The sequence below is a fragment of the Myotis myotis genome, unplaced genomic scaffold (assembly GCF_014108235.1).
Source record: "Myotis myotis isolate mMyoMyo1 unplaced genomic scaffold, mMyoMyo1.p scaffold_m19_p_10, whole genome shotgun sequence".
Classification (NCBI taxonomy): Eukaryota; Metazoa; Chordata; class Mammalia; order Chiroptera; family Vespertilionidae; genus Myotis; species Myotis myotis.
This window is the reverse complement of record NW_023416314.1, coordinates 55,725,577-55,744,956: the sequence shown is the minus strand read 5'-3', so window position 1 is coordinate 55,744,956 and position 19,380 is coordinate 55,725,577. Positions and strand designations below refer to the sequence as shown.

Genomic DNA, 19,380 nt, shown 5'->3' with positions numbered 1-19,380 from the left:
TCAGGTCCCCCTCTGTAAAATGAGAACAGTAGTATTTTTATCAGGGTAGAATATGAAAAAAAAGGTTTAAAAAGTGTTTAAGGTATTTCACATCTAAATCTATAAAATGTATTAATAAATATTATTAGCAGCAAAAACGACTGGGATTCATTCATTCCCTGATGCATGCAACAGTTATTGATCCAGCAGCTGGTATGACCCAGCTGAACCCTGATGTTAGAAACTGGGTGGGGAAAACGGCCGACAAAAATCCCTAATCTCTCGGAGCCTAATCTCCAAGCTGAGAGTGCCCTGTGCGCTCAGTAAACGCCTCGAGAATGTTTTAAGTGAGGACAACCTGCAAAGAGCCCTAACCCTGATTAAGATTTCATTTATTCCCAAGTTTTAGCCAAAACTGGGAATAACCCCAAATCCATTAATGGATGGATAAGTGAAGAATACATTTCTTCAGCCTGGAATACACAAACACTATCCATACAACGAAAAGCTACTCAAAAATAAAAAGAATGACTACTGGACATGCAACAACATGATAAATCTCTTAATAGTTATCCTGAGTGCAAGAAACCAGACAGACAAAAAGAGTATATACTGCATAATTCCACTTATATAACATACTATAAAAGTGCAAACTAATCTACACTGGCAGAAAATAAGTTGGAGGTTGCCTGGGTATGGTAGTGTGGATGGGGAGGGGTGAGACAAAGGATTACGAAGAGTACAAGGACATTTGAGAATGATGGATATATTCATTATCTTAATTGTAAGAGTTTCATGGGTATATAGATGTGTTAAAACGTAGGAAAATGTACATTTTCAATACATGTAGCTTACAGTACGTCAATTATACTTCAATAAAGCTGATTTAAAAAACTCATTGAACTGTAAAAAAAAAAAAAAAAAAAGGTTTCATTTAACTGGGTTCAATACCTCGCCCTGAACCTTGAGCAACTCTCCGAACCTCAGTTTCTTCATCTCTAAAATATTCTAAGAATGAGAATCCATACCGATGAGAGTTCATAGGAGATTAAGAAGACAATATATTTTAATGGGCTTTACAAACTGCAATGCACAACGTGAACATCTGTTGTCATCATATGTATTCTACTCATATGCACACTTAGTGGTTAATTATTCACTACCACCACACCTAAACTTTACTAAATAAGAGAAAACACCATAACGAACCAGTCTCTTACTATGATTCAAAAAAAACTGGATTTATAATGCAAAGGTCAGGCAACATAAGAAAGAGAAACAGTACATTTTATAGAAATTTGCATTAAATAAAGTTTCTTAAACTTTTACAACTCACTACAGTCATGATAGAAAATCCTGACATTTGCAACATAAATATCCAGAGATTTCTAGGAATCCCCAGATTTGTAAATATTACTAAAACCTAGAATTATGTAGTAAAATAATTAAGTAAGGACCATTTTCCAAAATGTTCCACAGAAGTACAGTCTTATGGCGTGATCATAAGTTTCACATGTTAATTAGGATGATTCCATGTACAAATAAGTTAAATGGATGCTAGGTTAAATACATGCTAGGTTAAATACAGTTTTCTAAGGCATTTTCAAACCCATTATATGCAATTTTGTTATCTGGTATAGACATGTTGCAAACATATAATTGTACTAAGAATCATTTTTTCCCTCCCTTTTTAGGACAAGTGGAATAAACATTAAGAATGTGACAGCAAATACATTGAAACATTTAAGTGATCCCTCTAGATTTTTTTTATATATATTTTATTGATTTTTTACAGAGAGGAAGGGAGAGAGATAGTCAGAAACATCGATGAGAGAGAAACATCGATCAGCTGCCTCCTGCACATCTCCTACTGGGGATATGCCCGCAACCCAGGTACATGCCCTTGACCGGAATCGAACCTGGGACCTTTCAGTCCACAGGCCGACGCTCTATCCACTGAGCCAAACCAGTTTCGGCCCTCTAGATTTTTTTAAAATATATTTTTATTGATTTCAGAGAGGAAAGATGGAAAGATAGATAAAAACATCAATGATGAGAGAGAATCATTGATTGGCTATCTCCTGCATGCCCCACCCTGGGGATTGAACCCACAACCTGGGTATATGCCATGACCAGGAATCAAACCATGATCTCCTGAGTCACAGCGGACAGACAATCCCTCTAGATTTTCAACAAAAAGGGTGCAATACCCAGTGACCAGTGCATAACAAAAAGCTGGAAGGGGATGTAGATACTGAATGGCCTGCTTACCACTCAGTAGCCAGTAAGAGCCAATATGCTTTGGCCAATTACTACATGTCATAGACACTCATTGCTGATACTAAAATGTATTACAAATTATGTTCAAACATGAAAAATCCAACCTGAACACTAGATAGATAGATAGATAGATAGATAGATAGATAGATAGATAGAAAGATATAAAGTTATACCAGAACTAATCACAATAAGTGGTAGATTTCAATTATGTCCTCGGGGAGGCCAAGTTCTTACCTTGGACTGGAGGAAAAGGATGGTAATGCACTTAGAAATATCCAAAAACACTTAAAGGAAGCCCCTGAGTTTTACCACCTGCAGGAATAGCATTAGTGAGTCATCATTCGCTACAAATGAGTTGTAATTCATCAAAATGGATTTGGGGGGAAAAATCCGCTTTTTGGAAATAGACTAAGATACCGGGTATGTAGAAAATCCTAAAACCAGTTATCTTCTTGAAAATCTAAGCATTTCTAACGTCACATGAAACAGATTCCTTTGACTATCTACACCTCAGCCAACTGGAGATACTGCAGCCTCGATGTGGGAGAAGTCACCCATCTCCTTTGGACTCATGAAAGAGGCGCCCAGGAAAGGAGACCTAACTACTAAAGATCCCACGAATCCTGAGAACTGCTATTTATTACAACTTGCCTGCAATTGAGAAAGGATGCTTTGTTTACCCTGCCTACCATAAAATGCTGAGCTGGTGTGTCAGAAAGACAAATGTACATTCAGAGAAAATATTACTTCTGTGTAGGAAATTGGTCTTAGACTAGAACTGGAGAAAATGTGTGTCCAGCCAGATGTCTCCTGGCAAATAAAGACAGTATTAACGGGAATCAAGTGTAGCTACTTTTTCTCCATAGGACTATGTGAATTACTTTTTGTGTCAGGAGGACCTGAGATGATATCCTGGCCCAGTGGTGTTAGCTGTGCAATGTTTGGTTTGTTCATTGACCGCGTAGAGAGAGTTAGGATGAAATAAGATAACAAGAATGTAGACCTGTGCAGCACAGTGAGTGGCACTGGACAGAGTGCCAGGGACACGACTGTGAGCAAAGCAAGCAGCAATCCCAGCCCTCTCAAGGTGTGCATTCAAGTCTTATAAACAGAACCCTAAACGAATAAATGTATGACTTTGTCAAAAGCAAAACAAAAATTTGTGCAATGCTGGAAGCATCGACAGGGGAACTATAATCTATCGGACACACCAGGTTTCTTTAGCTAGGCTCAGAAAAATTTCTCTTAGAACTCCGAGGAGCCAGGTGTCAGCATCAAAAGACAAAATTCTGCATTTGGCAGCAGCAAGAAAAGTGATAAGTATCCAGAAATGAATAAGAAAATGTCCACGAATCTTTACAGCAGCTCCTTGGAAGCTATTAGCCAGCACTGGGCTTTCTGCAAATATTTTCAATATTCAAAGGAGGAGGGGAAGGTTCTTGAAAAGATGTGTAAGCCATCGTTGGCACACATTTCTAGGGGGCTTTTTCCACTTTGAAACTGGAAAAAAAAATGAGAAAAATCTCTCTATGAGATGCCAAATGTCTTAGTAGACAGATGCCATAGAGCACTAGAGTTCACTCACGAAACCACTCCTTTGTTTACTCATCAGTTCATCCAGAAAGTATTTGCTTTGCAACCATCATGTTCCAGGCCTTGGACTGGGTCTTGGTTTATAAAGATGAATCAGACACAGCCCTGGCCTTTAAATAGCTCTTAACCCACAAAATAAGTTGGGAAGTAATTAAGATCCTGGGTGACGGGTACTCTTATAAAGGTTTGAACAAAATGCTACCACAGCCCAGAGGAGAAAGCCACAAAGCAGGTCACTGGAGTTTTATGGGACACTGATAAAATAACAGCGAACTGATTCTAAGTTCACTCTTCACAAACTATCCAATCTGAAATCCATCAGCCGATCCCACTGATGTCACCTCCTGCCCTTTTCCACTTCCACATCCGCCACCATTTCTTGCCTAGATTGCTACATCAGACTAACAGTCAAGTTCCTGGCTTGCTTTGCCTTCTGTCCAATCCCTGGCAGAATGACTTTCCAGATATACAAATCCGATCTCTTAAAACCTGTCAACAACTTCCCACTGCCATTAGAGTAGAATCCAAAAATCATAAAGGCAGCCAGACCCCCGAATTCTGCCTCCCTCTACACTCAACCACTCTCCATCGCCCACCCTGGGTTCCATACACAACACATGCTCCTTGGTTCTCTTGTACCTCCAGGTCTCCAGAGATGCTGTGCTCAACTCCCGCGTTAGTCTCCTCCCCCGCCTCTGCTTTTGCTAACTCCATTTAATCCGATAGTCTCAGCTGGATTCACCCATAGCATCCAAGACCTCCCCATCAAAAATGTGTCATCCTCCACAGTCACTGTTGGCCAATCTCAAGACCCCTCTTTTATGCTGTCTTTCTTGCTCATTTCAATAATTAACCCTCTCCTTCCTTACCCTCACTGACACAGTCCTGAACCATATATTATAGGACTTAATTATGTCTAATTGAGCATGCATTATATTCAAGCCTGCTTATTAAAATCCTATTTTATGCAAAATCCTGTCTTAGACTGTTATACTCACTTATGTTCTTATAGTTATTCTTAAAAGAGATTGCTAAGTGTTAGCACACTAACTTCACAAAGGGGAAATGCAGAGGGATGATGATCCTGATGAAGTTCACAGAATAATGGCAGAGCCAGGCTGTCTAACCCAGGTGCCCTAAATCTAAGTCAAATCTTCCCCCCAATTCCTCTGCTATTTTCCCCTCATTATTATGAGCGTATAATTCTTGAATACCCAGACAAGCTTCAGAAACCACAGCCGGCACCATACCAGTCACAAAAGCAAAGGCACAGTGAAAATGAACTGAATTCAATTCTTCTCAATAGTGTCTAAATACTAGGCATCCTGGGAATAATCAGGGGTTATTATGTTTTAAGTAACCAAAGAAGTTTAAATTTACTAAATTTCCATTTAAAGCTCTAAAAACTCCCTGAAAAGTGAGCAGGGATTTTTTTCCCCCTTCCTTTTTTGTTACATAAAAATGCTAACTACTGTATATAACATAATATATGCACACTGTCTTTCAAGGAGACACTTTAAAGTCCTAACATACGGCACAGTGAGCCAAATGATGTCTCCGTGTAACCCCTTAAGATGAGAGTACATCACTGGAAGAAGACCTCAGGCCAGCCTCAACAGCTTGGCCTCTGGGTACCATCCAGACTCTCTGACAGGTTCACCAAAGAGCAAAACAAGGAAGAATCGCTTGGGGAAATGCCAGGCATGGGAGCTCTCAATTCTCGGAGGGAAGTCATGGCCAAAATCACATGCAACATGTCTGCAAGGATTTGAGGAAAGGCACCGAACAAGACGAGAGAATCTTGTCTTAATGATTCCAATGATGATTTCTCTCCTCAGTACCCACCGTGGCCAAGACTGAGCACCCATTCAGACACCTATTTTTTAAGCAGTGTTGCCTTATCTGGCTCCCTGCATTCAGTGTCTCCCCAGCCAATGTTGCCTCCATGTGGCCATGACCATGACCTTCCTAACATACTAATCTGATAACATCCTTCCCACCTCAGATCTTCCACGAGATACTCTGTGGCCCATAGCACTGGTTTCTGTTTTGGATCATGCATCCGTATTGATAATTTTGAGGCATATATCTCCTACATGGAAATATTCAACTATTTACTAAAACATGTACATATATTATATGAACATACCATGTACACTATAAAACTTACACAAAAATAAAAGGATGAGATGAAAATAAACATAAATAAAAGTTCTAATATTTTTCCATGTACCACTGTGTCCAATTTTTCACCTGTTGTGATGGCTGCATCCTACATGGGTACACACAGGATACAATGGAAACTCCTTAGCATGCATGCAATGCTCTTTGCCACTGGACCATCAGCTGTGTCTCCATTTTCATCTCCTACCAAACTTCTATTCCAGCCGCGTGAGTCCTTTCATTCTGTACTTTTATAGATGCTGACCCCCTCTGCTGAAGATGGCCCTCCCTCACACCTCCTCCTGAAGAATGTCTCATTCTTTTTTTTTTTTAATATATTTTATTGATTTTTTACAGAGAGGAAGGGAGAGAGATAGAGAGTCAGAAACATCGATGAGAGAGAAACATCAATCAGCTGCCTCCTGCACATCTCCCACTGGGGATATGCCCGCAACCCAGGTACATGCCCTTGACCGGAATCGAACCTGGGACCTTTCAGTCCGCAGGCCGACGCTCTATCCACCGAGCCAAACCGGTTTCGGCAAGAATGTCTCATTCTTAAAGACTCGGCTGAAACGTCACCTCCCCTGGGCAGCCTGGGCAGACTCCCATCGGCCAAATGCACTGCTCCCACCAGTGTGCTATGAACACTCTATTCAGATCCTAGGATGGGACAACTCCTATTGTGTTTCATTATCTGGTTACAAGGCTATCTTCTCCTTTAGACTGTGAGCTCCTCAAGGATAGGAACTATGACTTAATCATCTCTTACTCCTTGGAACCCAGCACAGGACTCACCTACAGTAGGTTCTCAATGTTTGCTGAAAAAATGAGACAAGACTCTACGTCTGATTCTTCATTTTGTCCCTGGTAGGGCCACAATGTGCAACTTTGCAGACTTCACACTGCATAATTCTAGCAGGTGCCATCCACCTAAATTAGCACATGCAGCCTCACTTATAAATTCCGTAGTGACTAACAGAGGGCTCAGCACATAACAGTGGCTCAATATACAGTGGAACCTCGTTTCTCAAACTTAATTGGTTCTGGAAGGCTGTTCCAAAACTGAATTATTTTTTCCCATTAGAAATTATGTAAATTGCATTAATCCGTTCCAGACCCCCAAATGTTCCCTGTTTTAACCTTTCTTATTTTCAGTACATGTCCATTATACTGCTTAATCTATAAATAAGCCCTTTAAAAATAAAAAGGGTGTGAAATGTAAATGAAAATTAGAAATGTACAGTAAAAAATGAAAATTTAACAATAATTATAAGCAGCCACAAAAGCAAAAAAACAAAAATACACAGTACAATATCCTGAGATTTTAACAATGGTTAAACTGACTCATGTTCGTGCATTCTCTCCTTTGTGTGTCACCTGAGAGAAACATGACTGATCATACAGATATCAGGATGAAAGGGTTGTCGGGTTGAGAAGGGAATTGTTCAAGATGCGAGATGTTGGAAAAATGAGGTTCCACTGTATATGTTGGTAGAGTGAGTCCAGGTTCTCCAGAGAAATGGAACAAATAGGATATACAGAGATACAGATAATAGGAGATTCATTATAGGTGTTGGCTCACACCATTATGGAGGCTGAGAAGTGCCACCGTCTGCCATCTACAAGCTGGAGACCCAGGAAAGCAGGTGGCGTACCTCAGTCCGAGTCCAAAGGTCTGAGAACCAGGGACACTAATGTTCCAGGGCAGAAAAAGATAGACATCCCAAGTCAAGAAAAGAAAGAACTTGCCCTCTCTTTGCTTCTTTGTTCTATTGAAGTCTTTAGTAGCTTAAATGATACCCACCCACTTCGTGAGTGTGGATCATTTTGCTCAGTCTACCGAATCAAATGTTAATCTCTTCTAGAAGCACACTCACGGACACACATCCCTTAGTAAAGTGGAGTTGACACATAAAATTTACCTTCACAGATAGATATCCGGTGTGTGTGTGTGTGTGTGTGTATCTGAACTCTGAATAGCTCAAGATCAAGCCCTAGTTAGTCCAAGTCCACGCACTACAAATGATGACAATACTTATTGCTATTACCATGATGGATAATTATAACACACAATTATATAATTATCATCATAAACAATGTCACAGTACAAGGCTATGTGGCTTCAGCCTTCACAAAATGCTTTCACAATCAATATCTTACTTAACCTTTCCAACCAAGTGGTACTATTTAAGCCTTATTTAAAAGTCCTATTTGCACCATGAGAAAAATCAAGACAGAAGAACTGAGTGACTTGCCAAGGTCACCGGCTGGTAAGTGGTAGAGCCAGGATCAATCAAGATCTTCTTATCCTTAGTTCAATGTTCTTTCACTATATTACTGCCCTGGGAGTTGCCAAGAAATGGAGGTACGGAAAATGCTAGAAAAGAGGACCATATGAGGACAGCTAACTACCACTGAAAACTTCAAACCAGGGACAATTTGCTAAGTCGCCCTAAGAGCTCTCTCCTCCACATTCACATTGCTTTCATTTTTCATTTTCTTTTGCTATGCTACTTCACATTGAAATCTGAGGATTTTCTTAATTAACAAGCGCCCTCTTTTAAGAACACATTTACCTCTGGGAACAGTTTGTGGCTATCAATCATTTACAAATGTGTGTAGGCTTGTTCCATGAATTGCTTTCCTTCTAGCATAAGATGCATAACTGCAGCACATGAGGGGCTGCGAATTTTGTTTGGAAAAAAGATGGGGTCACTTAGGAACATGAGGTTACATTGGGGATGAAACAAATCCAGGTGAGACGCTACAGTGGAGCCACAGGGGAACCTGGAGATAATGCAAACAAGAGAGTGGGAGCAAGAGAGCTTGGTTAAATCCTAGCTCGTTTCCAATAAGCAAGATCAGTTAAATCCTAGCTAACTCTCAAATAAGCAAGTTTTAATACAGTCAACTAAAGCCCGAGGACCATTTGGTGGGACACAGAAAACAAAAAGTAAAAAGCATAAAACTCATAGGGGATATTTTTTTCATTTATTAACTGTCAAGACTGAAAAACTGTTCATCAAAACAGATTAGTTTTCCTCCCGGGCACAGAGCCAGACAGCACTTACCAGCCTCTCTTGCAGTTAGGTGTGGCCAGTGACAAAGTTCTGACTAGTGCAATGTGGCCCAGGCTGGCCCAGGATAACCTCCCATATATCACCTTCTATGCCCTTTCCCTGGCAACCTTGGAAGCCACATATTGCTCATAGTGAGGCAAAGAGGGGCGGAGCCTGGGTCCCTGCCTGGCAGCATTGAGGAAAGCCACCTGCCAAACAGGCCCATTCATTTAAACGTCCATATGAATTTTTCAAAAAATATTTTAAAGCTTCTATTGTGTTTAGCCCCAGAGAATTTTTTTCCCTAAAAGCAGCTGTCCAAAACAATTTTTTTTTATTGAGGTATAATTCAGATATTAGTTTCAGGTATATGACATGATTTAATATTTGTATATGTTGTGAGATGATCAGCACAATAAGTATAGTTAATATCAATCACCACACATAATTACAAATTATTTTTCTTTTTTGTCTTGTGATAAGAACTTTAAGATCTACTTTCTTAGCAATTTCTAAATATGCAATATAGTATTAGTTACTGTACTCACCATGGTGTACATTATTACCTCCATGACTTGTTTGTTTTATAGCTGTAAGTTTATATATTTTGATCCCCTTCACCTTTACTCTCTGTCCACTCTCCCTCTGACAACCACCAATCTGTCCTCCTTATCTTATGAGCTGTTTGTTTTGTTTGTTTTTTATATTCTACACATAAGCAAGATCATACAGTATTTGTCATTCTCTGACTTATTTTATTTAGTATAATGCCCTCAAGTTCCATCCATGTTGTTGCAAATTTCATTATTTTCATTATTTTTATGGCTGAGTAGTATTCCATTAGATATACACATAGGTTGTTTCCATATTTTGACTATTGTAATGATGTTGCAATAAACATGGGGGTGAATATATGTTTTCTACTAGTGCATTCATTTTCTTTGGATAAATACCCAGAAGTGGAATTGGGTCATATAATAACTCTAGTTTTAATTTTTTGAGACCCTTCCATACTGGTCCAATCTACATTCTCGCCAATAGGACACAAGTGTTTCCTTTACTCCATAACCTTGACAACATCCGAACGCCTGTTAGAATGATAGCCATTCTAATAGGTGAGAGGTGATGCTTCATAGTGGTTTTGATTTGCATTTCATTGATGATTAGTGATGTTGAACATCTCTTCATATGCCTTTTGGCCTCTCTATGTCTTCTTTGGAAAAAAATTTATATTCATATCTTCTGCACATTTTTTAAATGGATTGTTGGTGGAGGGTTTTTGCTATTGGATGACCAAAACAATTTTTAAACATTATTCTCTTCTTTCAAAAGTACAATTCTTTTGAGAGCTACAATTTCTCTGTTGCCTTTTGGTGAAGACAATCAACCTATAGCAAGTAACAACAGTGCAGTTTGCATGGACTAAAGTGAGCAAGCAGCATTTTGGCATCCCATGGACTGGGTAGATGCTTTTGCAAAGTAGGCTTGGGAATAGAAAGGAGCAGAGAAAAGCTAGGCTCAAGAAGAAAGCTCATCTCTATTTGCTGTTGGGTGGGAGGCGGCATGTAGTTTATTGTAGGCAAAGCAAAGGCTACAGATTTCTGTCTTGGAAAACTAGGGGATGGGGAGAGAGGGGAATGACAGATACCTGGGTATCAGATCTCTCCAACAGTCATGCAGGCTAAATAGAGGATATGTGTGGGGATTTTTGTAATAAAAAATACCATGAGGTATTCTCTTAAGCATTCTGAATCTCTGGAAATAAATGGGAGTAGGAGCTTACAGTTAAGGTTTTACTAACATGAATAGCGAAGGAGGCTTTTGATGCCTGTGCTGTCCAAAGCAGGACTTCAGGAGATGACACCCAGATGTGAGCATAAATCAGGTTACGCGGATCACAAGGTTCATGTGTTTTGGAAAAATGCAAAACAACTACAGTTACCTGATCAATCTTTGGATAATTAGAAGCGTAATTAAGCACAACAGCCATTTTCCCACGCATTCTCTTAATCAGGAATTTATAGTCTTGTTTCTGTGGAAGTACACTCATGCTAGCCTTTCCATCCAATAAATATCTACCCCTGAGCTATTCTGCATCTGCTTTCTCTTTGAATCTCTGACCTCTCTGCCACTTTCCCAGACACTTAACACTCACAGAGTCAGACCCTTTGTCATCATCTCCACGCCGTAAAAGAAGTTATAAATCACCTTGCTAATCAGTTGTGGTGTCTTAGACATTTCAGTAGCTTTGTTACATGAAATTATTAAATTCGTACCAATACAGGTGACTTTGTTCCACAACACAGTTCTTTAAATACAGTCTCGCTGTGTTTTTCCTTGAATACAGCTCCAAGTGTGGTTTTCAAGGAAGAAACCACTTCCCCTTATAAATTATAATGTTTGGTACCTCACTGCCAACAATATGCTCCTGGCAGGGATGATGAAACCTGGTCCTCCCAACGAAAAACAATCTCTCCTGCTACCTGCCAATTCTCCCAAAAGATGTGGATGTGGGAAACCCACTTTCTCAAAGCGCTGGCCTCAATGAGTACACACTCTTCCAATTCCAAGAAAGATCCTCAGACACATTAATGAAGTAAGTTGATGATAACGAGGATGAGGGTAACTGCTGTGATCCACTAAATGTTTATTGAATACCATACAGTGAACTAAGTTTTTGACATGCATTTCTCATTATCACCTTAATTAGGAAATCCAATTGGCATTAACTATAAAAAAAAAACACTAATTTACAACTTATGATCTGCAAACTATCTATTGCCTGGTACCAGGACCACCGTGGACTATTAATGATCCACACAATATGTACTTTTTCTAGGAATTCTTGATACTTGCTCTATAAAAAAAAAACTGCTTTCAGTCATGAGCACTGAACTAAAGGTATTTTTCTGAAACCACAATGATTAACTAATTCAGACAGTTATACATAGGCGCAGGCTAAGTTATGCAAAGGTAACAGGAATGGCACTCTCCAAAATTTCAGTGATTTACACAATTTTTTTCTACTCATGCCACATGTCCATCACCAGACAGTTGTCACACTGTTCCATATCATCTTTATTCTGGAAGCCCAGCCCTGCTCTGTAGCATTGCTGGTTTCTTTAGAAAGAAAAGAGAATGAGGTGGAACCCTGTGATAGCTGTTAAAGCTTCTACTCTGAAATAGTGCATTTCATGTCCACTCACATTTCATTGGATCAAGAGGAACAATACTACATTGGAACAGGGTGGGATGGGAAGGTAGGGCCTAACACAAGTCATAAATGAGTTGAGTATTATCTTTCTTCATTTCTCTTAGCCTTAGTGTCCACACCCATAAAATGGCATTAATATGGCCAATGTTGCCACTTTCATCACAGGTTTATCAAGAGAGCTTGAAAACTTCAGAGCACTCTGCAAGTATAAAGCATATCATTTAAAGCTAATTGTTGTACTTTCCATGCCTGGCAGATTGCATAGTATATATGATGTCACATTGTTCTTTTTTTTCTTTTCTTTTTTACAGATCTTTTACCTCCTTAGTTAAGTTTATTCCTAGGTATCTTAATTGTTTTGGTGCGATAGTAAATGGGATGTTTTTTTAGTCTCTCTTTCTGTAAGTTCACTATAGGTCAGTGATGGCGAACCTTTTGAGCTTGGTGTGTCAGCATTTTGAAAAACCTTAACTTAACTCTGGTGCTGTGTCATATATAGAAATTTTTTGATATTTGCAACCATAGTAAAACAAAGACTTATATTTTTAATATTTATTTTATACTAGAGGCCTGGTACACAAAAATTTGTGCACATTGTTCTTTATTCTTCTAAATAACTTTTTATTTCAGGAAGAAAAATGTTTATGACACTCTATTTATGTAGACTCCACATTCAAAAAGAGCTTAAGTAGGCCTCAATTGCTATACTTTGCTCAGACACTACCTGTAATTTAAGCTAATGCATCTGAAAGACCAACCCATTGAAAAATGTCTTCAGAAAGGTAAAAAGCCTCAGCATACCAGATTCATAAAACATCAAAATCCAACAAAAGCAGTTTTCAAATGGGGACCATTCCTGTTTGAGTCAGACCAGGCAAAATGAAATGACCTCCCATGAATTGTATCAGAGCTGACAAAGGGTCTTATTACCTTCTATTGATTGGCTTGGAGTTCTAATATCTTCTCTATGGCAGTTTCTACAGCAATCTCTGCATAGAAGGAGTCCTTAACACCATCTCTCTGCTACTACCCCAGGAAGTTAAAAAATCTGAAAGCCTTTTTGCTTCCTTTTCCACCAAGAGAATGAATAGGCTTTTCAAGATGGCCTGGAGAATGTGTATAACATTTTGTTTTAATTTCCAATCCAGCCTTGTTCCTCACAGATTGTACAATATGGGTCATTTTCACTCCATTTACTCAGAGTAAAAAAATAACTTGCCTGAAGCAGTTCATAAGTATCTACTTCTCTCTAGGGCTATGGTGAGACAATGAACTCAGATCTCTGAGTCCCTGGTACCCAAGTGGTACTTGGCGACCTCTCACCTTGTCTATCAGATCATTCCAGAGGGCAATTCTGAGGACAGAGCTGGGGAAGTGGCCATAAACTAAATCTTATCATAAAAGAATGGAGTCAGCATAGCTTTTTGCCCACCCAAAGCCATTTCTACACTCTTCTTGTTGCCATAACCCAAATTGGTTCAGGTAAAGAACAAAGATCATTTTGCCTCTGGGAAGGAAAAACCCTACTCCAGCTCCAGGGGGTGAACACAGTCAGCCCTAACCAGTGGCAGTCATCTCGCCCACCTTTCTTAAGCATTGGTCTAGGGGTGGAAAGGACAAAGCACAGGTGTGAAAACAATGTTAGTGGGAGTGCTTATGGGGGACCTTCTAGGAAGGACTTTCCTTAAACATGAAAAAACAGATCCTTACACAGAAAAGGTTTGAAACCCTGGCCGTTCTTTCCTTACTTGTTTTGGACACTGGTGTGTGGGGCTATGATAGCAGCCATCACGCGACTATAGGAAAATAAGCCCAAAGTCCAACATGCTGAGGATGGCAGAATTGAGAGAAGGGCAATTGCTCTCAGTGCTGATATTCACTCAACATGGTTCTCAGTGCCTCCCATCCAGATGCCCAGTATTTGACTCCCTGGGTTCCATTCTTCTACCATAAGTGAGCTCTAATACTTTGTCATTTCTTTTTAGGTGCTATCCTTCTCTCCATGAACAAGCCCTCTGGAACTTGTGGGAAGTCTCCATGATAAGAGAGAAATGAGTGAATCCTAAGCACATCACCCTTACCCAAAGTGGTGATGCCCACTGGCCCACAGTCGGGCACATACACTAAGCTGAAAATGAGTATGTAAAAAAACAAACCAGTAATTAATATCTAAAATCACTCAACATAATGAATAACATAAGGCCTCACACAGGAGAGCAGGTTTAATATCACAAATGGCTCCCAGGAGTTGGCTCTATGGAATAAAGAAATGTATTAACGAGAAGAGAATCAGAGTCCCAAAAAGTATTTGCACAGCAATTCTCTCCTGAATCCTGCCAGCTCGCAGTATTTTTCCATGGTGAATGGAGAATAGGGTGTTTACATTTTTTTAATTTTTTTAATTATATTAATTTTATGACAAAAATAGAAAATAGCATAGAGATATAAAAATATCAATGTGATGTATTGAAATTAATGGTCATCCAAAACTGACAATAAGTAGTATGTTATTAAAGGGTGGAGAAAAGGTTCATGACCAAAGGGACAACTTCATCCTTCCAAGTAGCACGTCTCCCTAATCAACTTCAAATCTATAAAGGTAAGCAAAAGGAAAAAAAGGTGAAAAGGAGAGGTGGAAAAATCCATTAGCTAAACAATATTGTTCATGAGAACCAAAGCGGCAATGAAGTCTTCCAGGAGAGATGAAAAACAGAGGCACTGCCTACCACATACTAAGCCCTTGCACTGATCAGACACATTTCCGAACAACTGAAAAGGTCTTTAGTCAAAGCCAAAAAGTTAAGCAGGAGTCAACCATTTAAAATAGTAGAATGGAAAGGGATTTACCATTATTGGCACCAGTTGTCTTTACCTTGAGAATACCTGACCCACGTGAGAACCCAGCAATTTGAAAGAGAATGACCAAGACTGTGCAGCATTCATTCCATTCAAAACATCTACTTCCTGATTAGCAGATCATCAAGGCTCAATATATAGTTAGTGAAGATTACAGGAATTATTGGGTCCAACCAGGACAGAGAAACAACTTAGCCATCATTTCTCCTATTAGAGCCTCTCTAAAGTTAAGGAAGGGAGCCAGGGAGCACCTGAGAATGAATGGGCTCAGGCATTAGAGTGCTATACACATAGGCCAGGGTCAGAGCTAATCCCTGCTCCTCTGGTATATTAAAGGAGCAGGGGTGAACAATGCTCCCCATTAGCAGGGTTGAGTACTGAGCTTGGAAAGAGGGATTCTGCTCTCTAGAGTGAAAGGTGGGGTCACTGATGCTTAAGGCCCCTAACCCATAATAATGGCATCAGTCCATGTGCTAAAGTTATGCGTCTATCTATCTATTGCCTTGACTTTTAGTAGAATTTGTTAATTATTAATCCATGAATCAGTTATTAAAACACAATTGGAAACAAATGCTGACCTTGGGAAGTGAAGAAAATGGCAGTTGGGTATACACTAGTATAAAAGCATCATTCAAAAAAAGGATCCACCACATAACATTTCACTGATCTTGGAGATGACAACATATTCAAAGAAGATAACAGAAAAGTATGTGTTTGTGGTTTTGCTGATGATTGTTAAATACAGTGATAGCAGAACATGGGATGTGATATGGCCCGACTGCCTTCGTTGCTTTGCTGTGTTTCATGACCACCTTCAAAGGTCTTGCTTTCATGTTTCTAAGCAGCTGAGAAAAAAACAGGAGAATAGATACCCTAGGTCTGTGGTCGGCAAACTGTGGCTCACGAGCCACGTGAGGCTCTTTGGCCCCTTGAGTGTGGCCACGAAGTTTCAATCGTACTGTACGTGTACGCCCGCAGGTGGTATTTTGTGGAAGAGCCACACTCAAGGGGCCGGAATTTCCCTTCCACTGCCCTAGGTAATTGACAGTATTTCTTACAGGATCCTATAGGTCCAAAGTCAAGTGCTGGCTTTCCACCTTCAACCATGTCTACCAGGAACACATTTCTCACAAGTGACTTCATTACATAGCTCACTTACCTTCACAGTAGGCAGGGTCTCCCTGGACAGAGATGTAACCATTCTTGCACTCACAAGTAGCTTTTGTATTCCAGTTTTTACACTCTGAGTTTTCACCACATTTAGGTCCTTCTGCACAGAAGTTATGACCTAGAAGAAGCACATATATTTTTACATCATAAACTAAGAGAATAAAAGACTACCAAGTCATAAATAAAGCATGAAACATCAAAGTATGGGCCCTCAAGGGGTGAAGACATTTAACTGTGGACAGAGGGTTGGGCCATAAGGATGGGTCTGTTAGAGACTGAGCTCTGGACTCTCACATGTTCTATCTTAGAAAGCACTTAGTTTTTGTCTGCAATAGTTGACACATAAGAGTCTTCCTATCCCAGCAGCCTGGCCTTCGTACCTGGTCCCTCTCTGGGGCAATATGCCTCCTTTGGGAGGCTCCCTGGACCCTGGTCCATTGTGGCACTTTCAGTAGCACAGACTTCATGGACTCCCTGAGGCTGCACACTCCTTCAAATGCCCTGTGCTCTCAGCTCAACAGTGTAATGGGCAGCCCTGTCACTGAGTGTCCATTTAGCCCAGCGCTGCAGGGATTTTGATCAGATGCCATCTATTGATATGTGGAGGACCTGACCTCTACAAACCACCAGTTCCTCTACTATTTAGGTACTGAATTACATTCTCATGGAGTACCTCTTTTCCAGCCTCTTTCCCCCTCAAACACCCTGAAATCCTCTCTCTAAAACATTTCAATTACAAATTCACCTAAAACGATAAGAAAGACTAGGGGAAAAAATCATATGACTCCAAGACTCTTTGGGAAGATTTAATTGAAGGGCATAAAATCTTAAATAGCACAAATAATCTCAACTAATATCAGTCCAGGCCAGATGACAAGGCAAATGAGCAAGAATTAAAATGACAGATAAACTCATTGGGAACAGATGTCGGAAAGAACTTTTTACCCAACACCGAAAGTTTTAAACACGCAGCAAAACCCTGCAAAGTCATTGGCGACATTGAAGATACAATTAGCGTCCATTACGAGGAAAATGAAACTCTGAGGAGTGTTTCAAGAGTTCGGGGATGGGCTAAATGATGTGTGTTTTCCCAGAGGGATCCTGAAAACGCACGGTCAAGATTGTTGGCTTTTTTTTCCTTCCCCTTTAACTGAGAGCACCAGCAATTCCCGGGCGGTCTTTTTTGCTGGGGCTCCACGCATGCTTTTATTACTTCTTCCCAGGCAGGAGCAGAGATGTCACTGCAGTGCCTACTCCTCTCTTCCCTGCCTCCTGGCCTCCCACTGAAGCAAGCAGGCTCCTGCTATATATAGCCATTACCTCAAGGTGATGATGAGGGTAAACAAATTTCATGCTGCCTCAGGCACAAACTGTCCTGAGGCAACAAAGAAAAAAAAATAAAGATGCAGTGATTAGGACCTGGGCCCCAGCAACTGCACAGTGGCCTCTTCCTACCAATGTCCATCACCTTGATCCTTTTTGCATGTCCTCCCTCCTAAAGGTCCTGCAGTTCTTTCCCTAGGGGCATCCTGGATGCACCTATAGCCCACTGGGTTTAACCACCTGTTCAGCTGATTACCTTGCTCTTTCTCTAAAGGACTGGGATATTACTAGCCTTGAGCCTGACCCGAGGTGTCCAAGTCCCTAGTCAGGATATAAGTTCTATTGCTATGGTGAACATCTTAAGTCAGTCCCAGCCTATTATTCTTAACTCTAAGGTCTTCAGTTTATTTCCTAAAAACAGACAAACTCAGTGGAAAGCTGCAGTTTTCACCTCTCTTCTTGATTAGTTAATTTGGAGTGGTCAAATATGAAACCACATAAGAAGATGGACATGACTCGATAAAAAAAAAGTTAGCTGCAAAATCAAGCCATGAGTTAGAACTTGAGGAAAACAAGTCCTATCTCAGCAAAATGGGTTCCACCATTATTCACATGTGCATATGTGGAGCCTATCAGCAGGTATGAAACATAATTTCATTCAAAGTCACTGACATAAAAGTAACAGAAATGTAGAATAGGAACATATCTTCATCTACATTGTCTCCTACATTTAAAGAATCAATTTGTTTAATTGTGATGATTAAAACAATTGTCATTTAAAAAAAAGTTGGGGAGCTCTCTGGATATTCTATATATATATATAATTTCATTTTATTTTTTTGGTTAATCCTCACCTGAGGATATTTTGCCATCTATTTTTTTTTTTTTTTTTTTTAGGGAGAATGGAAGAGAGAGGGAAGGACAGAGAGAAACATCAATGTGAGAGAAACACATTGATCGGTTGCCTCTCGCATAAGCCCTGGCCAGAGCCTGGGCTGGGGAGGAGCCTGCAGCCAAGACATGTGCCCTTGACCAGAATCGAACCCGGGACGCATTGGTCCACAGGCCGACGCTCTATCCAATGAGCCAAACCGGCCAGGGCTGGATATTCTATAATCAGCCAACTGGGGTCAGGAAGCAAAAAGCGCTGTGCTTCCTCAAATTCTCAATCGAAGCCTCCTCACGTCTGGTGGCTCATCAGAGTCCTCAGGAAAATAAGCCTTGGAAAAACTTTCGTTTCCTCAGCAGGCGTAAGAAAGGCTTGGACTCTGAGGAATAATACTCCCCTGGGGTGATTTCCCTCAAACTAATGAGCTGATATCCACAGTAAGACAGAGAAATGATAAATATGCTAATTGAAGGGCCTCCCAGGCAAGTATTGAAAGAAGCTACAGACACTTCATTTCCCAAAACCAATAATATCAGAGTGGCAGGAACCAGCCAGCGGAAAACATACACCGTGCTCATCCCTGAACCCTGCTTTCCAGGCCATCCGAGTCCCGCCTCCCTGCTCCCCTGCTGCCTGCCAGTCAGGGCTCAATCTCAATCCACAAAGCAAGCAAGCAAGCGGTGCAGCCTTCCCCATATGAGGGACAAAAATTACTTTACATAGAAATTGAGTGTTTCTCACCTTTTCATTACATTCTGTTTTAGAGTGGGGAGGAAAGGGGGGAGAAGCACTGAATAATTCCCTTAGCTGAGGCACACTGGGCTTTCCAAGGCTCCTCAGAATAGTAATTG

At 40.3% G+C, this 19,380-nt stretch overlaps 1 protein-coding gene across 2 annotated transcripts in view; it reads right to left on the bottom strand.

The window, feature by feature from the left end:
• NELL1 (neural EGFL like 1) overlaps nucleotides 1–19,380 on the bottom strand; it is a 706,205-nt gene that overhangs the window by 509,226 nt on the left and 177,599 nt on the right. For both annotated transcript variants that reach the window (XM_036325664.1, XM_036325665.1), the window contains exon 12: nucleotides 16,307–16,435. In XM_036325664.1, the coding sequence (XP_036181557.1) occupies nucleotides 16,307–16,435 (129 nt within the window). The remainder of the gene's footprint in view (nucleotides 1–16,306; nucleotides 16,436–19,380) is intronic.